The 25,108-nt window shown below is 42.0% G+C and overlaps 1 protein-coding gene across 1 annotated transcript; it reads left to right on the top strand.

The window, feature by feature from the left end:
* Positions 1 to 712: 712 nt before the first annotated feature.
* On the top strand, positions 713 to 24,376 carry creb3l1 (cAMP responsive element binding protein 3-like 1). Its single transcript, XM_070855769.1, has 13 exons — positions 713 to 1,084; positions 10,553 to 10,685; positions 11,712 to 11,798; positions 16,969 to 17,123; positions 17,226 to 17,307; positions 17,592 to 17,800; positions 18,364 to 18,510; positions 18,844 to 18,902; positions 20,990 to 21,058; positions 22,800 to 22,902; positions 23,044 to 23,200; positions 23,497 to 23,662; positions 23,753 to 24,376. The coding sequence occupies exons 1-13, from the start codon at positions 974 to 976 to the stop codon at positions 23,787 to 23,789; spliced, it is 1,515 nt and encodes a 504-aa protein (XP_070711870.1). The 5' UTR covers positions 713 to 973; the 3' UTR covers positions 23,790 to 24,376.
* Positions 24,377 to 25,108: the final 732 nt, after the last annotated feature.

Here is a 25,108-nt window from a genome sequence, read left to right as displayed (position 1 = left end):
TATTATGAGCAAAATTGACGTGAAGGAAAAGTAGGCTATTACTGTTATACTATCTATATTTTTTATTTTGATATTTATTTAGATTCAATTATACGCTTTATGATCACAAAACCATTACCATGAACCATTTATGTATATGTTTGTGTAGAAAATCTTAATATGTAAAGTCAAATCAATCAAATCAAATCAAAGACTTTATTGTCACATGCTCAGCAGTTACATGAAGCAATCACTGGCAGTGAAGTTCTTGTGTCTCTGGTTCCCGGTAACACTGCTAACAGTATCAAGAAAAACACACCACCAGTAAGTAATATAAAATAAGGTATATACAACTAAAAGAAAATAAAATAAAATGTACAGCTAAATAGATAATAGAAAAATAGAGGTGCAAAATAGGGCAGTATAGCTTAAATGTAGCAGAGTTTAAAGTACAGTAGAAGAACAAATTTGAAAATGTGTACAAATACCTTAAAATCACTTAATCTTATAGATTAACAGTGTAGATGTACTTCCTTTAACAGATCACACATCACACCTTGTTGCTGTTTTGGGGGGCGTGGTCGCCGTGTGACGTCGCGGGGCGGGGCTCTGATGAATATTCATTTGCTCGTGGGAGAAGGAGCGCACGCGGAGCGACGTTGGGCTGCACGCACGCACGCACGCACGCAGCTGGATGGACGGCAGAGGCTCCAACACAGCAGCAGCAGCAGCAGGAGGAAGAGGAGGAGGAGGAGGAGGAGGATGTGAATGGATGTGACATTTTTTCAAGTTTGTCACTAACTGAAAGCAGCGGCTGGACTCGGCTCGACTCGACTCACCGCGTTTCACGTTCACTAGTTGTGAAGGAGCTGGATGCTAAAAAAAAAAAAAAAAAAAAAGAGCACGCGGCAGCCGTTAGAAAAATCAAACTGCTGCGTTTTAATGAGTTGATTTGACGGTTTGCAGCAGCGCAGATAGACAGACTCACACAGTCATGATGGAGTCTATCTTAGACAGTTTAACGGCAGAGAAGCTCTACCCGCCCGGGGGGGGCAACCTGTTGGACCTGGAGGAACTCAGCGACGGAGATTTCCTCACTAATGTGGTGAGTTAGCTTGACTTTCCTCGACTTCTCGTGTGTGTCACCTGTGTGAGTCTTCACATTCATGAGCCCTAAAGTCCGCAGCCGCGCTTGTTTCTTTCTCCTCAAAGTCAGCTGTCCGCATTTAAAGTCCCGTGAATCAAACGCACCTCTGCTGCCTGTTCCGCCCGGAGCCGGACCTCAGGAGGGCGGTGTAGTCATTAGATCCTGACTGACATCCGGGGCTCCTACCCTGCGTGTGTGTGTGTGATTATTTAAATCAATATGTGAGGTTGGCGAGTTACTGGTTAACTTGTGTGTGTGTGTGTGTGTGTGTGTGTTAAGTAGGCAGGGTTGCAGCACACCTGGCTATTAGTGTGTGTGTGTGTGTGTGTGTGTGTGTGTGTGTGTGTGTGTGTGTGTGTGTGTGTGTGTGTGTGTGTGTGTGTGTGTGTGTGACCTGGACAGCTGCTGTGTTTGTGTGTACTGTGCATATTGCTCTCCATTAGTTTTCAATTAACTCTCTGAGTGTTTGTCTTAATTAAACCTTAATTGGAACCAATCACGTTTCCTAGTTAACTTCCAGTTAGTTGATATGATAATAATAAACCTTGATGACTGTCACTTAGTCTCACATAGAATTCTTACTAATAGAGCTGAAACATTTTTGGGGGGTTTTGGAGTGTTAGTCAGAGTAAGACACAACTTGTGACCAGCATTTTAAATCAATGAATTGGGAAGATATTTGGTATATTTGTTGATTATTAGAATAAACTTTAGTTGTGACCCTAAGTGATGTGGTAAAGCTGGCATAGACAGTTTATTTTACTACCTCTTGGCTCAGTTTTCAGGCTTTAGAAAATATAGATTGTGATGAGAGACTTTGACCAATCACAGCTCCGTACGGAAAGAGAGCGTTCCTATTGGCCGTTCTACAAATGCAGATGCACGTGTCTTCCATCTCTGGTCCTTTCAGATGTAGCTGAAAGACTCAATTGAGGAAAGTCCTGCAGATGTACTATCCTGGCATTAGAACATCTGTCTTCACTGCAAAGCAACCCAAACAAAGGAGGGCGGATTTATCAAACAGAGAATCTAAAAGAGAGGCTGACAATAAACAGACAATATCTGTGAAGCGGCTCAGAGATGAAGAGATAGAGAGCGACGAAGCTGCTAACTTAATTTTCCTGTAACACCTAGATGTGTTACATTGTTTGTTAGATTGTGTATGCAGACTTACCGTGAAAGCAGGTGATCTATGTTGAATATTGCTAATAGTTCTGCTAACTGTAGCCTAAGGCTGCCGCCGATTCCAGCTCATGTTTATGCAGCTAACACTAGCTAACGTTAGAGCCTTGAATCATAATATATCATCTCAAAGGGCTTAAATGTACATATGTGAGATCATAGTCAGGGTCGAGATGATGGAAGCATTACCTGCGTGGAGGAGCTTAGGACAGCGAGGGGAGAGGGGAGAGCTCCAGGAGGCCTTTGCTGGATTTCTCCCTCCCCTAGCATTTATCATCCTCCAGTTATCCAGTTGTTAATTCATTAAAATCTTTACATTAAATCTTTTACAATCAGCTCGATGCTGCAGCAAAACCAGAGGACAATTAAATCTCTGGGCCCACTTTAAACCCACCTGTTGTCATCAATCCTCTCTCCTTATCCTCATCCAAAAACAAGGCTTCCTGGGGACCACAGCTGCATGAATCATCTCCTGCAGCAGCTGAGCCTCTTTGATTCATGCTTGTTCGTCAATACAAAAAAAATCACCACGTTGGTTGAAGCAATAGGTTAAACTGGACTGTCGCATGTTGTCAGATCTAATTGTAATAACGGCATTATCATCTGCCCTTCATGTAAGATAATGTATTCCTTCTCATTCCACCCTGTTTTCAAGTATACTGCGTGTGTGCCATACACAAAACGCCAGAAGTACATTGCCAAGCCCTCTTTGTAGCCATGCTTGACCAAGCTTTGCACTCTTACTTTGAGGAAACAGACCGAGAACTATTTCACTGTGGCACAGTGCAAGTTTCATGATATTTCATTAGATATAGTAACTGTGTTAACAGGACGCACTCTTTTTAACTCTGTGTCATTCCGTCTTTTGTTTTTTTAAGGCAGACCTCTATTCTAGTCAATGAGTCAGTCGAGCAGTCTGCTTGTGGTTTATGCCCCCCCCATCCCTGTTCTAAATAAAGTAGTCCACTCTGCTGTGAAGCCACAAGGCTGGGCTGTACCACTGAGGACATGGGAAAGGACGGCTGATTAGCTGTGCTGCTGCTGCAGGATGTCACGCTTTCTACATATTTTAGTGCAGTGCATGGGCCACATTTTAATGTTTTTAATTTTAAAGGTGCATTTCACTTACTCCTCCCACCCTCCTCCTCCTCTAATTAACCTTGCATCGTCCACAAAAAGTACAGTGAACCAAGGGAGCCAAAACAGTAAAGCTGTGGGGCATAAAACCATAAGCTATAAAGCTCCAAAGAGTGGCATTTCATTCATTGTTAACAGAGAAATATTGATTATAGCAGCAATAATGTAGGGAAAAGAGTAGGGAGAATTTCAAGCAGTGCAACCAATATAATTTTGGGTAAAATTTAGACTAGTCTGTTAAATTTTTTTTGTGGACACCAGTCTTTCATAATGTCTTTTCTTAAAAACTAGCTGACAAAGTGAATGGACACATGGAGATGTTAGCTCAGTGGTGTTTAATATGGTGCTCTCTGTGATGCAGCACAGCAGGGATTCACACACTTCCTGCTCTGTATTATGTTTACCTCTGCTAGTACACTGTGTGCCCCGCTGATAACCAGGCAGAAAAACTCCCTGTAGATTAGAAATAGGAGTGGGCATTACAAAGCTGAAGAAGAGACTGCTGAAGAAAAAGAGATAGGAAAAAAGATATGCTCTACTTCCATTTCAGTTTTAAGATAATGAGCAGGTACAGACATGCAGGGGAGCACACTTTTGTTACAGTTAGAACTGAATGATCAGCGATGATCAGCACCACCACTGGCCTGCTGTAATGGTCCCACTGTGTTTGTGCATCATGTGCACTGAGCCATTTTACCGCAATAACAAGGATCATGCATGGATAGCATCGTTTGCCACTTACTGGGAACTCCTAACAAGTTAGAGCAGCTCTGTGTGTGTCTCCTGAACCCTGGAGGAGAAATGAGCGGGGCTGCAGATGACGGTTATTTTCATTAATCATTTATTCGTTAGAAAATTGTGAAACATGTGTTAGGTCCAAGGCACCCCTTCGCCACCAGTTCACCCACACATAATTTAAAAAAAAACAATTATTTTTTTGCCAATCAACTAATTAATTAATCGAGTACTTGTTTTGCTCTAGATAAGACTAATCCAAGGTGAGACAGCTTAAAGTCTAGACGAAGGAACAAACGTGTCAGTCTGAGACTTTTTTAGTCCAGTTATGACTGATTTTCTATTCTGAGATGTTGGATAACTGCAGGCCCAGACTGGGATTTTTGCAGGGGTAAATGCCGTGGTAACCACGGTAACCGCAACACACTGCATTGACATTTCATGAACTTTCTGCCAGAGTTCTTGTGGAACACATGTGAGGGCGAATTTCAAAACATGTTGATGCAATTGTATGATTGGAACAAAAAATATGAAGCCTACAAAACAGGTGCACTGATTTTAGTGTGTTCATTACAGAGCGGAAGCAATTTGTGTTTTGATTGATTGGCCAGAAGATTCAAATGAATGGACAGCTATTTTGATAATCGATTAATTGCTCAAGTCATTTTTCATGTAAAAGCACCAAACATTCTCTGATTCCAGCTTCTCAAATGTGTGGATTTCCTTCTTTTTCACTGTTATAAAAGGCTATAAATTCAATCTCTTCAAGAGCTTTCCACTGATAAACACTCACATAAACACATATTTTTCTAGATATCTATATTTTGGTGTATTTTTCATCCACACTGTATTCTATCATGTTCTATTCTACTCTCCATTCAGGCCTTGTACTCCAGCTTTCAAAAGACACACCCATCTCATTTGCATGGCTGTAGCTGATTGGCCGCTGAGCTCCCAGATGGAATGTGAGCAGGCATGCAGCTGTGTGTGTGTGTGTGTGTGTGTGTGTGTGTGTGTGTGTGTGTGTGTGTGTGTGTGTGTGTGTGTGTGTGTGTGTGTGTGTGTGTGTGTGTGTGTGTGTGTGACGGAAAAATACTCCTCTACTGTTTTACTGAGAACTATAGCTGAATCCACTTCTGCCTCAGCCAGCACACACACACACACACACACACACACACACACACACACACAGACTTAACCCACTGCAGCCACACATCACCACATGAAGCCAAATACAGTAGAGAACATTGCCATTTTCTTATCTGTGGCAGCCAGGATTATAGCATAATGACACAATGTTTTCAGGACTCTCACAATTTCATTTTACACTGCAAAAAATCCCCATCTCATCGTCTTTTAATGACCTTTTATCCACCAGTTGAAAAGTGTACCAGTACGATTACTTCACCTGTCTGTGAAGCATGTCAGATGATTGAATGAAGGGCCGCAGCTAATGACTATTTTCATTTTTGAAGAATCTGCTGATCATTTTTCTCAATTAATCACTTTCCCACAGTCCCAAACCTAAAGATATTCAGCTTACATTCATGTGGGACCAAGGCAAGCATCAGCTCCTCAAATCTGAGAAGCTGGAAGCGGAAAAGTTTTGGCATTTCGTCTTGAAAAATGAAGTGAACCAATTGACTGATGGAGAGTTCAATCAGCATTTATTGTTTGATTGAGTGCAAGAATGGAAAAGTCCAGAAAAACACATCACTAGAAGAAATTTATTGCTGGAAGAACTTTAGATAATAAAAACCTTTTGTAAAAACAAGTTTTAAGTATGGTTGGGTTGCCTTTCTGTCCTGATTCCTGCAAAGTATGTGCGTGTAATGTTGGAAACTGAGCTATTGCTAAACACTGTGGCCAAGGCAGTGGTGACGCAGCAAAATATAATCACTGTGTGAAAATAATTTCATGCAGGGAGGAAGTGTGTCTAACATGAGCATTTCCTGCAACCTGGTTTAAGATGTCACGGGATGTTTTCTTTAAACGATTCAAGCTCCTATTCTCCACCTCGAGCAACCTTTGCTCCTTCTACCTCTCTGCACTCCTCCACTAGATCCCCCCCACCACCCCAGGGCCTCGGGGTTGGTTGATGCCATCCTTGTGCAAATCTCCAGGACTGAGCGGCAAACCTGAGGTGACAGGGCGTTTTCAGTTGCCACTCTTTACGCCCCCATACTGTCATCATCAAAAACACCTTCTCCACAATGTTGCCTTTCCCAGCTAACCCTCCGTCTCTGAAAACCACTACATAAGTCAGAAGTATTTTTGAGTTTTTCAGCTTATTTTCCTGTTCCCTTTCCATGATGTTCCGTAGGATTTACAGTGCTTTCCGCTGCAGTAGCCTCGCCACACTGACACAAATGTTTCAGCCTGGCTCTCAGTCCAGTCGCTCCTCGGGCTTTCCTTCATCACTGCATCAGAGTTAGTAAATACTCTTTCTGTGAGCATGTGCTTTGCTTTATGATTGCTGCAGTGCAGGAGATGATTCCTCTTCCTTACTGCGGTAAAGGGGATGATTGACACAGCTGATCAATTTGGCTCTAATTCCGACAAACCCCATGGAGCTTGACATGCAGGCTAACAATGGTGATTTGATCTTTTTCTGCCTGCTTCACCTGAAGCGGTGGAGCATCCAAATGAAAGGAGAGGCGAGAAATATGCCGAGACTCAACACTGTTAATTACAGACATAACGGAGTCGTTCTCTGCTTTTATAATTACACCTTGTGTCTGTCTTTCCCAGCTCTTTCCCTGTGTGGTTTACATCTCTGCTCCAACCCCCCCTAATGACACACCACCGCTGAAATAAGCTGTAAAAACTGTCAACTTCTTTTTAACACTGCTTTCCTCCCTAATGTGATTGTTTTCCCAGCAGAGAGGGCTCAGGTAATGAAAGGTCCAGGCGTCAGGTTCCTCCGTTCACACAGACTGCAGCTGTTCCACCGACCGACCAATGCTCATTAAGCTTCCTGTCCGAATAACAACAGTAACACTGTATGTTTATCTCTGTCTCAAAGCTGTGCCACAGACCAGTAAGACAAAACATTTACAAATGCAACTTAACATTTGCCGCTGATGAACGTCAGGTGATGCAGCTGTGATGCATGAAGGGAGAATATTCCACTAAATGTTGACCTTTTCTATTCCTATCACCATGTAAGGACAAAATAACATCTGATCATCAGTATACATAAGTAGACTGAAATTCTCAGGGTGCCTGATAAACACTGCAGGTGTCACAGTAACAAGCTGATGTTGGAAATTCATGCACTATGCTATTTTTATTGTCTTCTTAGACTAAGTCAGGCTCCCCATGGCTTAGGGTTTAAGAGGCTAACCTCTCTCACCTCATGTCTCTCTATCTAGTATAAAAATAGAAAACAAATCTAGATCATTTGTGTATTAAATACTTCAATCTATTTGCCAGGTGGAGTAAATCTGACTGATGATTAATATTTTGTATTTTTCTAAGCATTCTTCGCTGGTGTGATTGATGTGTTTCACAGGTCGTACATACTGCAGAGATGGATGGCTGCAGAGGAGGACTTTGTTGCTGCAGCATTCATTTTAGGCCGTGAGGAATGTTTGGAGCTTCATCATATGGTTTGATTCATGAAAGCAGATTTGATGAGAGATCCCAAAACAGAAACTGTAATTACACAAACATTTATCAATGTTTAAATGACGGCGCACTCCATCATCCATCTGTCTCCTTGCAGCTCATTCAGAGCCTTGTATCCCATCTGAAAACTGTCTCCGGGTTTAAGCCTTAAGCAACATTAAGACTAACACTGTCGGTCTAATGCAGCTACTAGAGCTAATTTTAGATGGTAGTAAATTACTTCTATTATGGACCTTTCTCTGCTCCTCTCCCAGCTTCAGCCACATACGGAAACTTGTCACTGTTTATTTTTAAGGAGTCCGGTTTAAATGTGACCTATATTCCCTAATGGAGCGAGTTAAAGAGGCAGTGGCATGGTTATTTAAAGGGATATTGTTCCAGCAATTAGTGGAGCAGGGGAACAAGGCTGCTCTGTCAGTGTTAATAGTCCTTATAGTGTGTGTTTTGTTTATGAACGAGTGTCTTGTCTACTATGTCTTAATATGGTTCCTTGACTGACTATGAAATGACCTGATGGCAGTCATCTGTTTGTAGTGCAGCTAAACAAACTCAGCCAATCAATACATTTCTTTTTTCCATCACGCCCTGAGCAGGCCAAGTGAAGAATATGTAACTTTTTTGGGCAGTCGGAGGTGTGCAGCCTGTCGCCTGCAGCTCTCAGTAAAAAAATGCTGAGAGTAACCATGTCTTGTCTTGTAGACGCACGCTCGATGAACGATAGCACTTTCAGTTCTAACCTCCGAGACAATTACATTACTTGTAACTTGAAGTAGCAACAGTAGGAAACATTCATTTTTGCGTTAAAAGTAACATAATATAGCTCTGATACAATATCAGGAAGTAATGTAATGTGTGTCATTTCCTGTTAATCAGATGTGTGTCTGAATTCAGTGTGATATAACTCTAGTAGCGCTATAAATGAAAACTACTAGTCGCTTAAAGCATACCAACCATAAATGGCATCAAAAAGTATTTCTGATTTTGCGAAAAGGATAAAAAAATGTGATGGTTTGTAAAGCATTTTCTTTCAAAGTACACTCCATTATGCTCCCAAACTTTCCTCCCTGGCGTTCTTAACTCAACACAGTTAACAGTTGAGTTTTAGAACATCAGCAGTTCTTCATGTGTCATGTGCTTCTGTTATTTTACCCACCATCTGTATGTCAACCCTCTGCGTGTATGTGTGTATCAGTGTGCGCTTGCACCACATGGTTTCATTAGACAGCTGTATGTGTCCCAGAGTTTCCCTTCACACACATTTGACCTTCTAAACAGTCACAAATCCACACACACACTCTGAGATAATGCAGTATTTAAAGAATATTGCAGCACATGCCACTAATATATCAATAAAAATTAACAGCCATGACTCATACCTATATGACAAAGCACGATTTGCATCTACTCTCTGCACTTCAGCCACTGCCACAAGCGTTGGAGCTTTTATGTTCGTATACAATGGAACGCAGAAGAAGTAAAAGAGCTGCATGATGCGTGATGAGAGCAGAGTTTGTGGGATGGAAAACCGAAACAATGAGCTGAAAGAGGCCAAAACTATAAAGAGCTGAGGGGGAACGACATACTTGGGCGAGGATTCTGTTGGTTTTTGGTCACTATAGGCCAGACTTTAATTCCTCCATTGTTAGTATTATTATCCCAGTTGTGTGTTTGTTTTCGCTGCTGGCCTGATTTAATCTTTTGTGGCACTTCTGGCAGTTTTCTTTTGGAGAAGAGCTTAAGCTAATTTCCAAGAACAAAGCATGTTAATTAGTTTTTGTTATTTCTGTCACTGTGGCTGTCCGAAAAAGCCTCCGGGCAGAGCTGATTTGTGCTGTTGATTGGTTCCAACCAATCCATCTGTATGTGTTTGTGCTTTAGTACTGCTTTGTGCATATTTCACTCAAGACGACCAGGGTGACTCATGTTGTGTGGAACTGTGTATGTGCATCTGTGAGTGTGTAAACCAGTAAAATCAGAGCACCATGCTGTCCCAGGCTTCCAGAACATCATCTCTCAACTCAGTGACTCATTCATCCAGACTGAGGATGAATCTATTGATGCTGTTTCCCATTGACTGATTCTCCATGCCATCAGGATAGTCTGGGTTGTCTGGTTTTTGACTCTGAGAAATAGCCTGTAGTAGCATTAAAAGAGAAAAGCTTCTATTTATTCAGTTAATAAACAGAAAATGTATTTTTTCAACCAAAAATAGCAAAGATTTGCTGTCATATCATTGTAAAATGAATGTTTTTGGATATATGACTGAGACAAAACAAGACATTTAAAGCGGTCACCATTTGGGTGCACTGACTTTTAATGGACAAAACAATTATTGATTAATTGAGAAAATTATTCCAACAATAATAATACCAATAATACCAACTGATGTCAGCGTTAACTGTGATGCACTGCTGGTTGTAATACATGTGGACCAAATAATCAAACCCCACATTGCATGAAATCTTCTTCTTCTCGCCTCACGTCTTCTTGCTGTATCATGTACCTCTAAACCAGTCACAGTGCATTCTTTCAGATAATCTAATAGGGTTTTTAAATGGTTTATTTAGCTTCAAAGGTAAATCAGATCACAACTTTTCATGGTTTTCATTGAAATATGAGCTCAAAGTATGCACAACACAGTCTGTAAAGAATTCCCAAGAGTACCACAGTATATGACTTTAAAATAGTATTCAGCATTCATTCAAAGGAAGTATTCATTTTTCCATGTTTGTCTCTTTCCAGCCTTTCTCAGGTGACCAGATTGAAGACTTCAGCAGTGAATTATTCAGCAGTTTCTTTGACGACCATCTATTAGAGCGGCCCCTACTGGCAGACAGACCTTCCCCTTTACACATGGACATGGACAGCAGCCCAGGTCAGCTCCTCTTTCATTATAAAAAAAATATATCACGGTCTAATAACATTTCTACAGCGTTCAGAGTTGTTTCCACAGTAACAGTTCAAATCTCACAGCAGGTAGGTGAAGTTTTTTTTGAAGTCTTTTGCCTCAAAATGCCTTTAGGCCCAAAAATACCAAAGTTTTCCTCTCCACAACTGTGAGTCACATCTAGATGACCTTTTTGTTTCCTCGGATAACCTGAAGTAGTGCAGCAGCCAATTGCTCCACTTCTCAGCCAACGTCTGGGTGGAAAAGACCCCAATCCCGTTATATGGTTTGAAAACGAAAGCCAAAACTGTGCACGGAGACCAACTGTATCAAGCTGTAACTTCTTAACCACTGACATCAGCCCTTTCGAGAAAGCTCCACCATATGGGAGCCAGTTTCTGTTGCCAAGGTCTGTGACTTCCAAAACTCCTGTTTTTATCAAGAAAGACGTTTACCCCTCACTTAGCAGGTGCTGGGTCTGTGAGGAGGAGACACCATGCTGTTGGGACTGGATGAGATACGTCCAGGCAGTGAGCTTACAAACCAAAGTGCCAGAGCTGCACGAATGAAGCTTGCTATCCCTGCTCAGAGTAATTGTTCTGTAGGTTCTTTCAGTCTGTCACAGCTGTTAGATGGACCAACTTGCAGCGCAGTGTCTCTGTCACACGTTGCCATGGTCACTAAGACTTCAACAAAATGATTGGAGGAAGGCTTTGTTTGTTGTTTTAGACGATAATACATGTCATTTTCTTCATCATGTACAAAATATTTGAATGCACCTCATTGAATGCAATATAAAAGCCAATCTGAGCAGTCGCTGTCACGTCTCTACAACCATTTCAACACAGCTCAAGTCCGAACTGAATTCTGTAATTAACATAAAGGCCGCAGCAGCACAAGCTTCAATATGCATACAGAGAGCTGAGATCTGCGTTACAGTGATGTCAAAACTCCCCATACTAATAGAAGAAAGAAAACCTTTCCTTGTTTGAAAATGGCTTTTGAATCTTACAGATATCCAAGCAGAGCACAGCTACTCTTTGAGTGAAGACTCGGCCCCGCAGAGTCCAGCCCTGTCAGTCAAAATGGACCAAGAGTCTGGTAGGTCATCCCATTCATTAAAGAGACTACAGTTTCTATTCATTTGTTCGGTGTTGTATTTTAGTCGATACTTGGAAAAATGCTCAGCCAACCAAAACTCTGCTGTTGATGTTTAGTCTGGTTCTTTATCATCCTGGCTTTCCTCTGCTTCTCTGGTTGGCTCCGTTTTCTGTCTGATATTATATTTAATACGCAGCCTGACCCTGTCTGCTGCCTGTCAGATAGTATGAACTCCAACGGGTTGAATCCACGGTGCCATATAATATACGTGATGGTTTGTTTGCCTCTGAAAATCTCATTGCACATTTTCTTTCTCAGAATTTTCAATCAGTCATGTTTGAAACGGGCAACCGTACAGTGAGCTCTTTACGGCCAAACCGTCATGCTCACGTGTCCAATAAATCATGACAATAATTACAAAGTTACAAGCAAGCGTGATAGTTCAGGACCAGGGCTATTGATATGTTGATTGACAGCAAAGTAAACCAATGGGAGTGTTTGCAAGCCTCATGTATACAGATGGCAGGATGCCAGCATTCCTCTGGGATTGATAGGTCTGTTGTCTGTTACAGTGTGAATGTAAGCAAGTGTCTGCTGCAGTGTAACATAGAAATACTGTGTACTTCAGATCCTCCTGTGCTCGTCTTTCTTTCTCTTTCTAACTCATTATCTCCTCCCGTCTTCTTCTCTGGCTGTCTTCCTCTTCCCCTGTCTGCCTGTATCTGTCTGTCTCACACTGTCTGTCTGTCTGTCTATTCTCCATTTGTCCCGGGGATCCTGCTGTCTGAGGAGCAGGATCCTAGTCTGAGCGAGTTTTCCTCCAGCTAAGCCCTGCCCACCTAACACACACACACACACACACACACACACACACACACACACACACACACACAACACTATGACAAGCATATGGTTTTGAGTCTGCAGCTTTAGCCTAAGCCAGCGGAAACTCTCTTTCTCTCTTCTGTCAGGTTATCTCTCTCTCTCTCTCTCTCCTTCCTGCCTGTATCTCTCTACCTCTCTCTGACTCTCCTGTTTTCTATCTTTCTCACCCTCTCTGTCTCCCTTAATCCAATTAATCCACTTTATTGGTATGAATACCAGATTAGCTGTATTATAAAATACCACGTTGAGCACAAACGATTGTCTGCTTTATGTATTGTTTTCATCTAAATGCTGTGAACTGGATTATTTATTTAGATAATATTTTGCTCTTCAGAGAGAATAAATCAGTGTAATATAATATAATAATATATTCCAGGCTATTTAGTATTGAAAATAATCTACAATGCATTTTACAACCTGCATGTGCTCCATAAAGTCGGACCATAAACTTTGGGATACTTACTTTGTTTTTTATTGTATCCACTGCACAATGTATTGACTCAGTATATTATTCGAATCTGTCATGACAGGCAGAGTGCTGCAAAGCAAATATACCATGTGTACAGTTGTTAATCTACTTTGCTGGTATATGATGATGTCAGATTTGTTAGATAACTGTGTGCATTGTGCCGATTTGTGATGATCTTTTGCACTTGACGCTCCATTTGCTGAATGCTGCTCTGCGCTTTGACAAATATTTTGTCACACAGCTGGACTGTTCGCTGCCATTTTGGCATGAGCACTGTGTTGGCAAGACTGCTACAGCTGAAAAGTTGATCCATTACCAAAATAATGGCATTTCAAGGTTTGCCTTGGATTTAGTATTTACCTACGATAGCTGCGCTGAGTTCAGGAGAAGGCACTTTGTTTCTGCACATGTACAATATATATAGCTCGCATGCAGAAAAGGTAGTAGGGTCTGGTAAGAATTGTCCACAAATACCAGGATTTTGGTTCCTAGTACTTTACACTAATCTCCAGCAAAGCATGGAGCAGAACTCTCTGGCAGAGTGCACACTTGTCTTTTGTGCCTCGCCATCCAGTGAAAGCGCCACACGGGCCAGGGTGATCAGCCTCCGAGGGACGCCCGAAGTTGTAGAGACGCAGAAACCAACCAGTACTTGTGTACTTCCACCAGGTTTTCTGTATGTCTGAAAGATGGTTTGTAGTAATTAAATGAAACACTACATCATTCAGGGAAAGTTAGAACTAGATTTTGACAAAGGGCCCCTTGACAAGATGTTACGTAATAATGCAGGATGTAGGTGAGATACTTTGATGGTGTCTCACCCTCTCGTTCTCCTTCAGTCTGTCGCTTCAGCTCTCGTCGCTGTTATTCAGCCAAAGAGAAGCTGTGCGTTTTTACTGCATCTCCCACCGCGCTGCTTCATGTATTGTTTTAATACTTCTGCTGCCCCACTGAGATCAAACACAGCCACCACCTCTCCTCTGTTAACCCCCTGTGAAGACTGCAAGGAGCCTTTGGTCATTAGCCACTGCTCTGTCATAGGATTTCTTATCTGGGTTTACTAGCCGCACAAGCAGACTTTCTTTTATTACGCAAAGACATTCCATAAAGTGGTAGGGGAGAGGATCAGGTTTTACCGTATTACTTCTATCCACAGCATCTTTTACATCGGAACTACACATATTAATACTAAAAAATATAAAATATGTTGTATCAACTATATTATTTCAGTGATTAATATTTAGAAGACAGTTGACAATCATGTGCAACGTTAAAATAATGCAGAAAATACTCAAACATCCACCCAACGAAACTTCCACAAATTTGCCAAGCTTAACTAACAGCTAACAGCTTTTGGTATTCATTAAAAAATTGTCCAACAGGACTTCCAATCAAGCGCTGGCTTAACAAGGGCAGGAGGCTTAACGAGGCTCAGGCTAGCAGCAGGACCCGGCCTCATTAGCAAAGGCTTCTGAAGGTCTTACAGAGAGGAAGTGGGGAATAGGTAAATGGTGGATCCACCCCAAAACTGAACTCACATGCTACCTCTAATCTCTTTTAATATGCAGTCCGTGGTTTTCTTGATCTCAGAGTCACCATGCTGATCCCTGACAGAAGACACACACATTTCAGTGAAGTGTTCTGACCTTTTTGATTTTAACAGAATAGCAGGTGTCATATTATGTCCATTGTGCTCCGATTAATGGGTTAAAAAGCGACTGGCTCTGATGCTTATTGATACCACAGATTCTAGTGTTGCATCTACGGACTTCAGGTGGTGTGAGACAGCAGAGAGAAGCCACGGGGGTTCGTTGTTAGGACGGACTCTCTGCGTGCTGACCCCTGCTGTTCTGATGGACAGAATAAAGAGACGAGCCACCAGCTCTCTGACAGACACATACCTACATCTCCCTCTGTTTCCACCCAGCACACGCAGCTTGTAAACTTCAGAGCATTTTACCAGCGCAGTGTTGCTAGGAAACCAGGAGGTGATTAAAATGACGTTGACACACACACACACACACACTCACAGCAGCCCATGTCTTGTTAAACCGCTACTGCTGTCTTTCTGTACACCACAGGAACCTTTTAGACATCAAAGAGTCTGTCCTGGAAGAAATGCTGATTCAAAAACATCACACCCTCCTCCTTCACTACCTGTAGATATTTTTGTTTCTCTTTGCCTCTTCAAAGTTATGTCATGGCCCAGAAAATAGTTTTATTTTTCAATTTTAAGTTAAATGTAAAGTTAAAGAACTTTCATGCAGACTCAGACTTTTGCCTAATAAGGTTCCCTGAGGAACATTGGCTAATCAGCTCACCTTTAAAAGGGCCTTAATTGAAAGCATGCATATTTGACAATCAATGCTGGCAGCCCCATTAGCAGGTCTAGAAGAAACATTTTCATTTTGATGTATTGGGGCCGCCATAAAAAACAATGTTGGCGGAGGACAGTGTTTTAATTGTTAATTATTAACTTTACAGTAGCAATTTAGAATTTCACTTTCAAGAGGTTGGCAGACATGCAAGAGGCAGATAATGTAAGATAAGATAATGTATTTTTTAAGTAAGGGCCAAGAAGAAACTCCTACAGTTCCCAGAATGACACTAAATTGCCTACCTGATAAACCTCCACATTTTTCAAACTCTACTTCCCCAGCTTTCTATTCTACATTAAAATTGGACAATTAGGGGCGCTCCGGTAGCTCACCTTTCAGAGTGTGTACCACAAAGGCTGAGTCCTTACTGCAGCAGCCTGGACCGGCCCTTTCCCGTCTCTCTCTCTCTACTGTTCTATCAAATAAAGCAGAAAATGAAAAAAGTAAACTGATCAGGGTTCAAATTGGTGGACTGCTCCTTTAAAGTCACATAATGAGACATCCAATGGGAAGATCAGAGTTGAGCTGGCAGACGGTAACTTCAGGTAACTTCTGAATATGCAACTCTGTTGATCGCGGCATCTGGATCCTGTTTCACAAAGAGGAATCAAGTTAGCTGCGAGGGTGTGGAGTCAAACCTGGAGATAACCAAATCTGGAGCTCAGAGACAGGCTGTGCACTAAAGCAACACAAGGGGCTGTGCTGCTTGTTTTGGTTTGATTTGTCAGAGCTGGTGCTGGCAGGGAGGACCGGAGCTTCTTCATCATCTTGCCCACTAGGACATCGAATATACCAGGAGTGACTAACGTTCCTGCAGTGGCACTTATATCCCTAAAAATACGTTCTGCAGCTCACAGTAGACTAAACAATACAGCACCTGTGAGATGCTCTTAAGAAATATATCCTCATTGTGTTTTCGTGAAACGGTACTTTGACCTCATCGTTGGATCACATAATTTTGAGTAATTTGCGCTTAAACCGTTTCTTCTCACAGGGAGGACACTGAGGACGAGTTGCTGGTTCAGCCCATCTTTTATTTCAGGGTAGATACACACTCGCTGGAGACAAATTATGCACCAGAGTTGCCAGAGCGACGTTGTCCTGCAGTCTATAATGACTAGCTTTGTCAGGAAGTGCTCAAATGTTTTGGGGAAGCTCTTTGAAAGTGTGATTTATAAGCTACTAGTTACTTCCCATTGGAGGACCTACAGCAAAGCCTCCCTGAAGAGGAATAAAGTTTCACTGTTTATTCATTATGCTCGGCTGAAGTTAAGGTGTTTTTTACTGTAATATGAATGTGAGATATTGTTATCTCTATTCTTAAGTTCTAAGTTTATTCCTGACCTTGAAAACAAACTGTTAAATAGGGTTAGTTTTAGGAACTGACTTCAAAAGTAAACGTATGATGATTTGATGTTGTATTTTGTCTTTCCATTAGAATTTGAATGGAGCTTCAGTCAGGACCTTTCTGCCATCTTGGTGAAACAGGAGGAGCCTGATGTGGGTCAAAGGTTAGATCCTCAGCCTCTGGAAGGCCCGTCCCTCATATTAAGCCCTGCCCCCCCACACAGAGGATCGCCATGGAAACACATGGTTAGCATCACCTGTAATCATCATCTGTTATTGTACTGTAAAAATGTTATTGTTCAAAAGCAGTGCTCATCGCCATTGCTGCCGTCTCATGTGTTTCTGTAGGAGTGCAGTCAAGACGAAGTGAAGCCAGTAGCCATAAAAGATGAACCCAGAGAGATTGGACAGTACCTCAGCTTGCCCAGTGGTACAGATGCACAAACACACCCACATGTTGCCATGGTGTCACAATTCAATTCAGCGACACTTTGTCTTAGTCATAGGAAGTGACGCAAATGTATCCATCATCACAAAGCTTGTACTTTTTGTCTAATTTCTGCAAAATAAAAAAAAAAAAGATATGGCCAAATCAACCAATCCGCACCTTTTCCATTTAAAATACATGTGTCGCAAGCCGAGGATGAATAAAACCCACTTTACATATCTCAGTTTAAAGCAGAAGCACTCACTCAACGCCCTCCTCTTCTTCAGACGACGCGCTCCAGCTCCCGCCCACCCCTCCCAGCAGTAACCATGGCGACAGTGACGGATCCCTCCCTCCTTCCTCCCCTCACCTCCCTCTGCCACCGTCCTCCCCTCAACCTCAACAGAGGCCGGGAGGTCGTGCCTCCTCCTCTTCCTCCTCCTCCTCCTCCTCCTCCACGGCCATCTCTTCTTCCCCTCTCCTCACTGCGCCACATGTGAGTAAGAGGACACCACTTCACGTCTTTCTGCTCCTCTTCTTAACTCTTTTTTTCCCCAAACTGATGTGACAAGTGGTTAAAGGTATCAATTTTTCATCACCATGTTAAGCTTGAAATCTGGGTTGTGATGTTAAGGGGAGGCTGTTGCATACATTCTTTCTTTACATGTCTGTGAAAGTAGATAAGTAGTTTTTTCCTCGCTGCTAATGAGTGTATAGTGGGGAATCGGTGTGTGAACCAGCTGGTATCATGGAGTTAAATCAGTCAGACAATTTGTCGACAAAATGGGGCCTATTGATTGAATTTCTGGCCGTCGTCTGTCTGATTCAGCAGCTTTTCGCTGAACAAATGAATCACATTTGTACTAAAGCCATAATGTAATGCCTTGAATTGTCCAATTCCAGCAAAAATATTTGACTTGGTAATCATACATTGGAACAACTGAACTGCTTTAAAATCATAGCAGGAATTTTACCAAATCGTTCTCATGTCTTGCTCCTTTATTTCAACATAAACTGTTGATAATGGATGTAAACAGCGCTGCTTGTTTCATTGTGCAGAAGCTGCAGGGTTCAGGACCCCTCATGCTGACGGAAGAAGAGAAGAGGACTCTGGTTGCTGAGGGCTACCCAGTACCTAACAAACTTCCTCTCACTAAGAGCGAAGAGAAGGCACTAAAGAGGGTCCGGCGGAAGATTAAAAATAAGGTGAATGCTTCGTTTTGTACATATGACTTGAAACAAAAAATTTGTGACTCAGACACTCTCTGTTGAGTTGAGAGTGAAGAACAGCTAAAAAACATCTGTTGAGTTTTGGCATTTGTCTGGCTTATCAGCAGCTTGGACAAGAAATGAAAATAATGATGATTCAGAAATACAATTATTGACGAGCAAACAGGATTCAAAGCATTTACCAAGGCTGCAAATCATCTCCATTCGAGCAAATATATTTATGTGCCTGACACTAAGAAATAGAAATCACTACACAAACATCTCAGCAACTTAAGAAGAATATTTTTCTCTTCTTTTTTTTTTTTTTAGATCTCAGCTCAGGAGAGTCGGAGGAAGAAGAAAGAGTACGTGGAATGTCTGGAGAAAAAGTAAGACTCGGAGAAACCACTTTCCATTTCTTTTCCATTCCTTTTGGTTTACCTTTTTATCTCTCTGTTGTTTGGTGATGTCCAAACCATTGGCCCATTGGCCATAACTATTTAGTTCAATCAGAGCTGTCAACTCAGATTCACAGAATATTTAGAGCTCTTCATTGTTTGGAACAAATCAACATTATTGGTGAACAGATTTATGCTTTTATACTTTTTACTTTCTGACTTCCCTACTCTGTCTGTGACTCTAAAGTTCCCACTGAAGACATAAATCTATAAAAACACAAACATATATAGTTACTTTTCCTTACACAGCTGGGTGCTGTAGTTTTCAGCAAATACTCCTCAAACGGGAGAAAACAGTTTATTTGTCAGGGACTATTTTAAGATGCAGATTGATACACATTCGGCGCTCTAGTGAGTACTTACAGCAGCAAGGTGGCGTTTGTGGGATTGCCTGGAACTTAACTACAGTGTGTTCATCATAATGATGGGAAATGTCAGCCAGTGTGACCCCGTGGCTCATAAATATGTTTTTAATCGTTTTTGAACAATAACAAAATTGTACAATATTACCAGCCAGTCCTCGTTGAATTAGAACTAAATCATGGAGTCATTTCTCCTCCTCTTCTCTGAGCTGTACATAATTATGAGCTCTGTATTTTGGCACAGAAAAAAAAAACCCATTTAGAGGTGCTTTGGAGTAACAGACACAGGAGCTCTGCAGGGGATTTAACTGCACATCAGCAAAAACTCTCAGGTCCTTGTGGGGTCAGTTACAAATATCCAGATGAACACATAATACTTACAGAATGTATTTCATCATAAAATGTTAACAGACACTCCATCCTCTCTTCTTTCCTTTGTTATTCTGACCATCCCTCGCTATGGCCGGACTCCAATAACCTGCTGAACACATGGGTCAGAGTCATTGGCAGGGAGAGTGAAGGAGAGGTGAAACTACGGGCCTGCTCGTGTTTTCATTGGCAAAAACTACATCGGTGTTGTCAGATATTACAATACATACAAGTGGTAACATAATTCCTGATAGAGAGATGTGTCCCCGTGCAAGTTCTTTTAACTTCTTTGACAACAGAGAAGTAACAAGAAATCCTTCTCTTCGTATCCTCTTTGTGTTTATGTTTCGTTTTTGGACCTAAGGATGGGATTATTGCAGGATCCCTCAGAAAGAAAACAGCGGGATGACTTGCTGAAAGGAATGTGCATGAATGAGCCGTATTCAAACCAAACCTAGGAGGAGATCAGGAGGATTATGAGCAACAGAGCGCAAGATTAACAAGATGTTCAATTGATAATAGAGATCAGCAGGATTAGCAGGGGATGATGGAGGGAGAAAAATAGAAAAGAAGCGAATGAAGAGAAGAACATTCATCCTGCATTTGTGTATTTTGTGCAACAATGATCTATAGAGGAATTCAAATGTCAAAGTGAATCTGTCATAATGAACAAAATTCACATATTGGTCCATGCAAACAATGAAAAGCATTAAATATGACTCATACTAGTTGAAGGGGAAGAATTGTGCATTCATGACTAATCAATGTAAATCAGCGCTGTAAAAGTCAAACCAGCCACAAACTCTGATTCTCCTTTTTTTTGCGAGAGGGTCCGCAAATGAAAAAAGTGGCCAGATGAACCTGTTACGAGGCGAAAACATTGCGGGTGGCCCTCTGTTGACCCCAGTAAAGTTCAGTGCACACAGCAAATTACACATGGGAGCTTCATTTAATACCCAGCGACCCATAAACCAACCAGTGCTACCTGGCTCAGTCCTTTTGTGCTATTTGATCAAACATAAATGGACAGAGGGAATATCAGAGACCGGTATTTAACTGAAACGGCTTGTTTCATATCGAACTTCAGTGGTGCACGTTCCCATAAACTGAAATGAATCGAGTGATGTGAATCTAACTGACACACAGTGAAGCCCTTGGGCAGAGAGGCGGTCTGGGGCCCTGTGGCAGTTGCCTTGATGAGCGATATTATTTCTGGTCAGAGTAAAAGCTCGTTAACACGCACTGAAGCTCCTGTTGACCACGTTCGTCTGTCTGTGTTCGCGTCAGGGTGGAGAGCTACACGTCGGAAAACAGCGACCTGTGGAGAAAAGTAGAAAACCTGGAGACCGCCAACAGGTGAGGCTCACACACACACACGCACACACGCACGCACACACACACACACACACACACACTGGCTGACAGCAGCGTTGCCGTTGTGACTGGGAACAGACTGAAGCTGTTGTGCGCCGGCTCCAGACTCTAATAACACAGCCCCAGCATTCTTGTAATGATGTTTGGATTATCATCACTGAAAGCAGAAACAAGAGGACGAAGAATGCAGCTTGATTAGATGAGAGCTGAACGATCTGCAGCAGGGCCGGAGACTCTGGTGCCATTTTCCTTTAATCGTTCAAATAATAATTATTATAACTTTGAATAGGAAAAGCTTTGACTGAGATGCAGCACCAGTCTTTCTGCCCTGTATGTTAGGAGTGTAGACTCGCCCAGCTCAGTTTGTCTCCACTGTTATTATAACAATATGAAACCAATCTGCTATTATCCTTTGAGTGGGTGGGATAGAGGGCTGAGGGTCGAGTGGTGGTGGTGGGGGTCTGTCTCTATGTTTGTCTGTCTGTGGTGGCCTTAGCCTGTCATTAAAGCTGTGACTTAACAGTAGCTTTCATCATGGAAGGCAACCCCCTCTCTTCTCACCACACACACACACACACACACACACATACTGATGAATGTTAAACCACCGCACAGAGGAACAATGAGTTGGCACAAACTGGGAGACATGAGTCAGCACGCTCACTCTCACACAAGTGCAGAGTACGTGCAGGTCTAAAAAAAAGTTTGCAAAACGAATGAGCTAAATTTAAGCTTGTCGTTCCTAAAAATGCCCGAATGCAGTTATTAGTGGTTATTTTGTTCTCTGGGCGATGGCTGCTCTTCTTTTCAGGTCCACTTTGATTCATGCAGAACTACTGTTGTTGGTTTATTGGTTGCACAAGCCGGACTTTTTCCGCAGATGTTTATATGTGATCTCGGCCAGAGAAGATTGCTAATAATTTCACCTCTGTCCAGTGTGGATAGAGGATGTTTAGCACAAGCACTAGTTGCCTATTTCACCTCCAGGTAAAACAAAAAAGCGTATTGCTGAATGCTGAATATTTAGACACGCAGCTGTTCGCCCAGCCGCCAAGCGTGACCTTTGGAAGCGCTGCATATTTAAAGTAGCAAGAACTGTAGCAGGTTTTACATGAAAGTCCTGTGTGAGTGATGCAGGTCAGTATCATCCCATATAAGTTAAGTACAACTGGCAGTTAAATGCTTCATTCTGGTGCGTGACTTAAATTTGAAACTTTAGATGTACCAACAGACAGACTGTTTAGTTTTCCACCTGAATATCTGACTGCCTGATTGGCCCGTTTGCTGTCCGGTAACTGGTTCTCTGTCTCCGCTTAGTGGTCACAGTGTGTCCTCACAGCCACCGAGGGCTCATACCATCAGCACCCTGCTCTCCAGATCCCTCTGATGTACTGTAATCTAGCGGTTGTCCCGGTGTTCTCTGCCCAGCTCTGCTGTTCTCTTTACCTACTGTGGCTGATTGACAAAGCAACAGTAAATCAGGTGGATGAAGTTGACTTTAAAGCATAGTTAACCCAATATAGAGAACCACACAAGAAGTAAATCCATCAGGGTCTTCATAGTCTTGACTCCCAACTATAAGACAATATTGAAATACACAGGGTGAGCAGAATAAGAAGAAAAGATCCTCAACCAAACATGGTTTTGCCCTGAATCTTGTCTTCCTGTGTGCTGATCTTTAATTCCTCTCTCTCTCTCTCTCTCTCTCTCTCTCTCTCTTTAGGTCTCTCCTACAGCAGCTCCAGAAGCTTCAGTCACTGATTTCGGGGAAAGTCGTCCCCCGTTCTTGTAAAATGGCCTCAACTCAAACAGGGACATGCCTCATGGTAAATGGTGTTTTCTGTTCTAAATGAGATTGTGGAAGTTGTTTAAAGGTTATGAATGGAATCTTACTCCTCTCTGTTTTGTCCTTCAGCTGTATAGTGATTATTCATTAACGGGGGTGTTTTGTTTCTCCCTCTGTGCAGATGATGGCCTTATGTTTTGTCCTGGTGTTGGGCTCCTTCTCTCCCTGCCTCTCTCCCCTCTCCTTCCTCGCCGACACCTCCTCTTTGTCCTCATCCCCCTCATCCTCCCATCCCTCTTCCTCTCCTCCGCCAGCGGACCTCTACACCACCAGTCAGGGTAGGCGTACGAATATGTGAAAACGATCTATTATCGATCTATAATCCAAAATAAAAAGCTTTTTTGCAAAGTTATTTCCCTCAAACATCTTTCTGCCTCTGAGTGGCAAATTGGGGGCAAATTCTTCACAGCTGGGGGCCCCTAGAGGCTTCAATGTTCATTACAACCTAAAACATGACTAATAAAATACAGTTATTGGACAATTTCTTAGCAACGTGTGCATCAGTTTGATATTTCTAGTGTTTGGAAAGCCTCTACAAGTCACCGCAGTACAAATGACTGTGTTTGTGTTGCAGTCCGTTCCCGAAGCCTCCTCTTCTACAATGAAGAGGCTCCACTGGAGGAGCGAGCAGAGACAGAGGGGGAGAGGCTACAGTCAGAGGGCCATTCCCACATCCAGACAAGCCGATACACAGCGGAGGCACACAGCAACCACACATCTGGGCCCAAGTTAGACCAGAGGTTGGAAAAGTATTTTAATGTTTAATTTTAATGTCTGAAACCTTTTATTGTCTTAAATCAATATTAACTGAGTGCGTCTTCTCTCCTCAGAGAAACAAAACCAGACGGAGTCACAGAGTTCTTCTGACACAGCTTGCCCCCCCCCCACTCCCATGACTCCTCACCTCTGACCCCTAAAAAGCCCAAACCTGCAGATTCCTGAACTCAGCGGGCTTCATATCAACATCCAAGTGGACCAAAGTCAGTCAGTCACCTCACCATTATCTTTTGTCAAGCTTTAAGACTTCAGACCCTGAGGCCCCCCCCCCCACCGCCTACAGCTGGTGTAACACCTGTCTATGGTGCTTCACTTCTCTGCTTTAACACATTCTGCTACGCCTTGACTTCAAAAGCACCATCTTATTGCAATTTATGCATTGAAATATAGCATCATTTTAAATGCCAAACAAATCTATTAATTAATTAATTAGTATTAATTATAACTTTTCATGCATCTCAGCAAAAAATAATTTAGCACCACTAACTAGTCAGCCCAATCTCACCAATAAGAGGCAAAGTAGCATCCCTTTTCAAAGAGTAAAACAAAGAGCCTTATGGGAAATGTGGTCTTAATGTTGCACCTTTAAGAGCTCACGCACATGAATGCATACGGAAACTTGATGGACCTCCACTGTTAACGTTTTAGATGCACTTTATCAGATCAGTGTTACCTACCATATATAGATATAGGGCTGCAAATTCTGATTATTTTCGGTTAAACTATCGGTGATTTGTTTGATTAATCAACCAACTTGCCAGATGACAAACAGCCCACAACTTAAAAACTATTTATTTCATGATGATATAAAACAAAAAAGCAGCCTTAGAGAAGCTGGAACCAGAGAAAAAGTGCTTGATAGCTGACTTGGGTCATTAATTGATTGTTGCTGATGAACTCTAATCATTTCAGCTCTATGTTTATAACGGTATATAACAAAACTAGACATGCTGGTGTCCTTTTTAAAAGGAAGCTCTGCCATTTATTAAAGTGCCTTCCACCTACTTCACTCAAATATGACCAACTCGGCCTTACACCTAAAGCCCACACACACAGTTTACAGTCAAGATTCCAGTGAAAGATGTTTTATTGTCCACTTTTTGAATTAATCTCTGAAGTCAGTATTTAACTTTCTGTCCAATATTCTGCATCACTTTAGGGGGGGAACCATATTTTCTTATCAAGGGACTATAAAGGGGTCCCGATTGGAGGTCAGGAAACATGATATAAATGTCTTTTTTTTTAATTAATAATGGTATATGTAATATATTTGCAGCATCAAAAAAGAGCATATTTAATTTATGCAACAAAAAAAAAATACTGAGCTTGTTTTTAAAGTTAGTTTTGTCTTGTTTTTCTAAATAATGTTTACAAAAATAACACAAAAATACAGCGTATAATATATTCTG

This window comes from Pempheris klunzingeri, chromosome 24 (assembly GCF_042242105.1).
Source record: "Pempheris klunzingeri isolate RE-2024b chromosome 24, fPemKlu1.hap1, whole genome shotgun sequence".
NCBI lineage: Eukaryota > Metazoa > Chordata > Actinopteri > Acropomatiformes > Pempheridae > Pempheris > Pempheris klunzingeri.
The sequence above is the reverse complement of the archived record's forward strand: the minus strand, read 5'-3'. Positions and strand labels throughout refer to the sequence as shown.

Bases quoted from the DNA above. Each gene is read 5' to 3' on its own strand.
- creb3l1 (XM_070855769.1), top strand. From the start codon at position 974: ATGATGGAGTCTATCTTAGACAGTTTAACGGCAGAGAAGCTCTACCCG. The intron at 11,799-16,968 runs GTAGGTCATCCC...TCTTTCCATTAG, and splicing joins CAAAATGGACCAAGAGTCTG to AATTTGAATGGAGCTTCAGT. The intron at 23,201-23,496 runs GTAGGCGTACGA...TTTGTGTTGCAG, and splicing joins CCTCTACACCACCAGTCAGG to TCCGTTCCCGAAGCCTCCTC.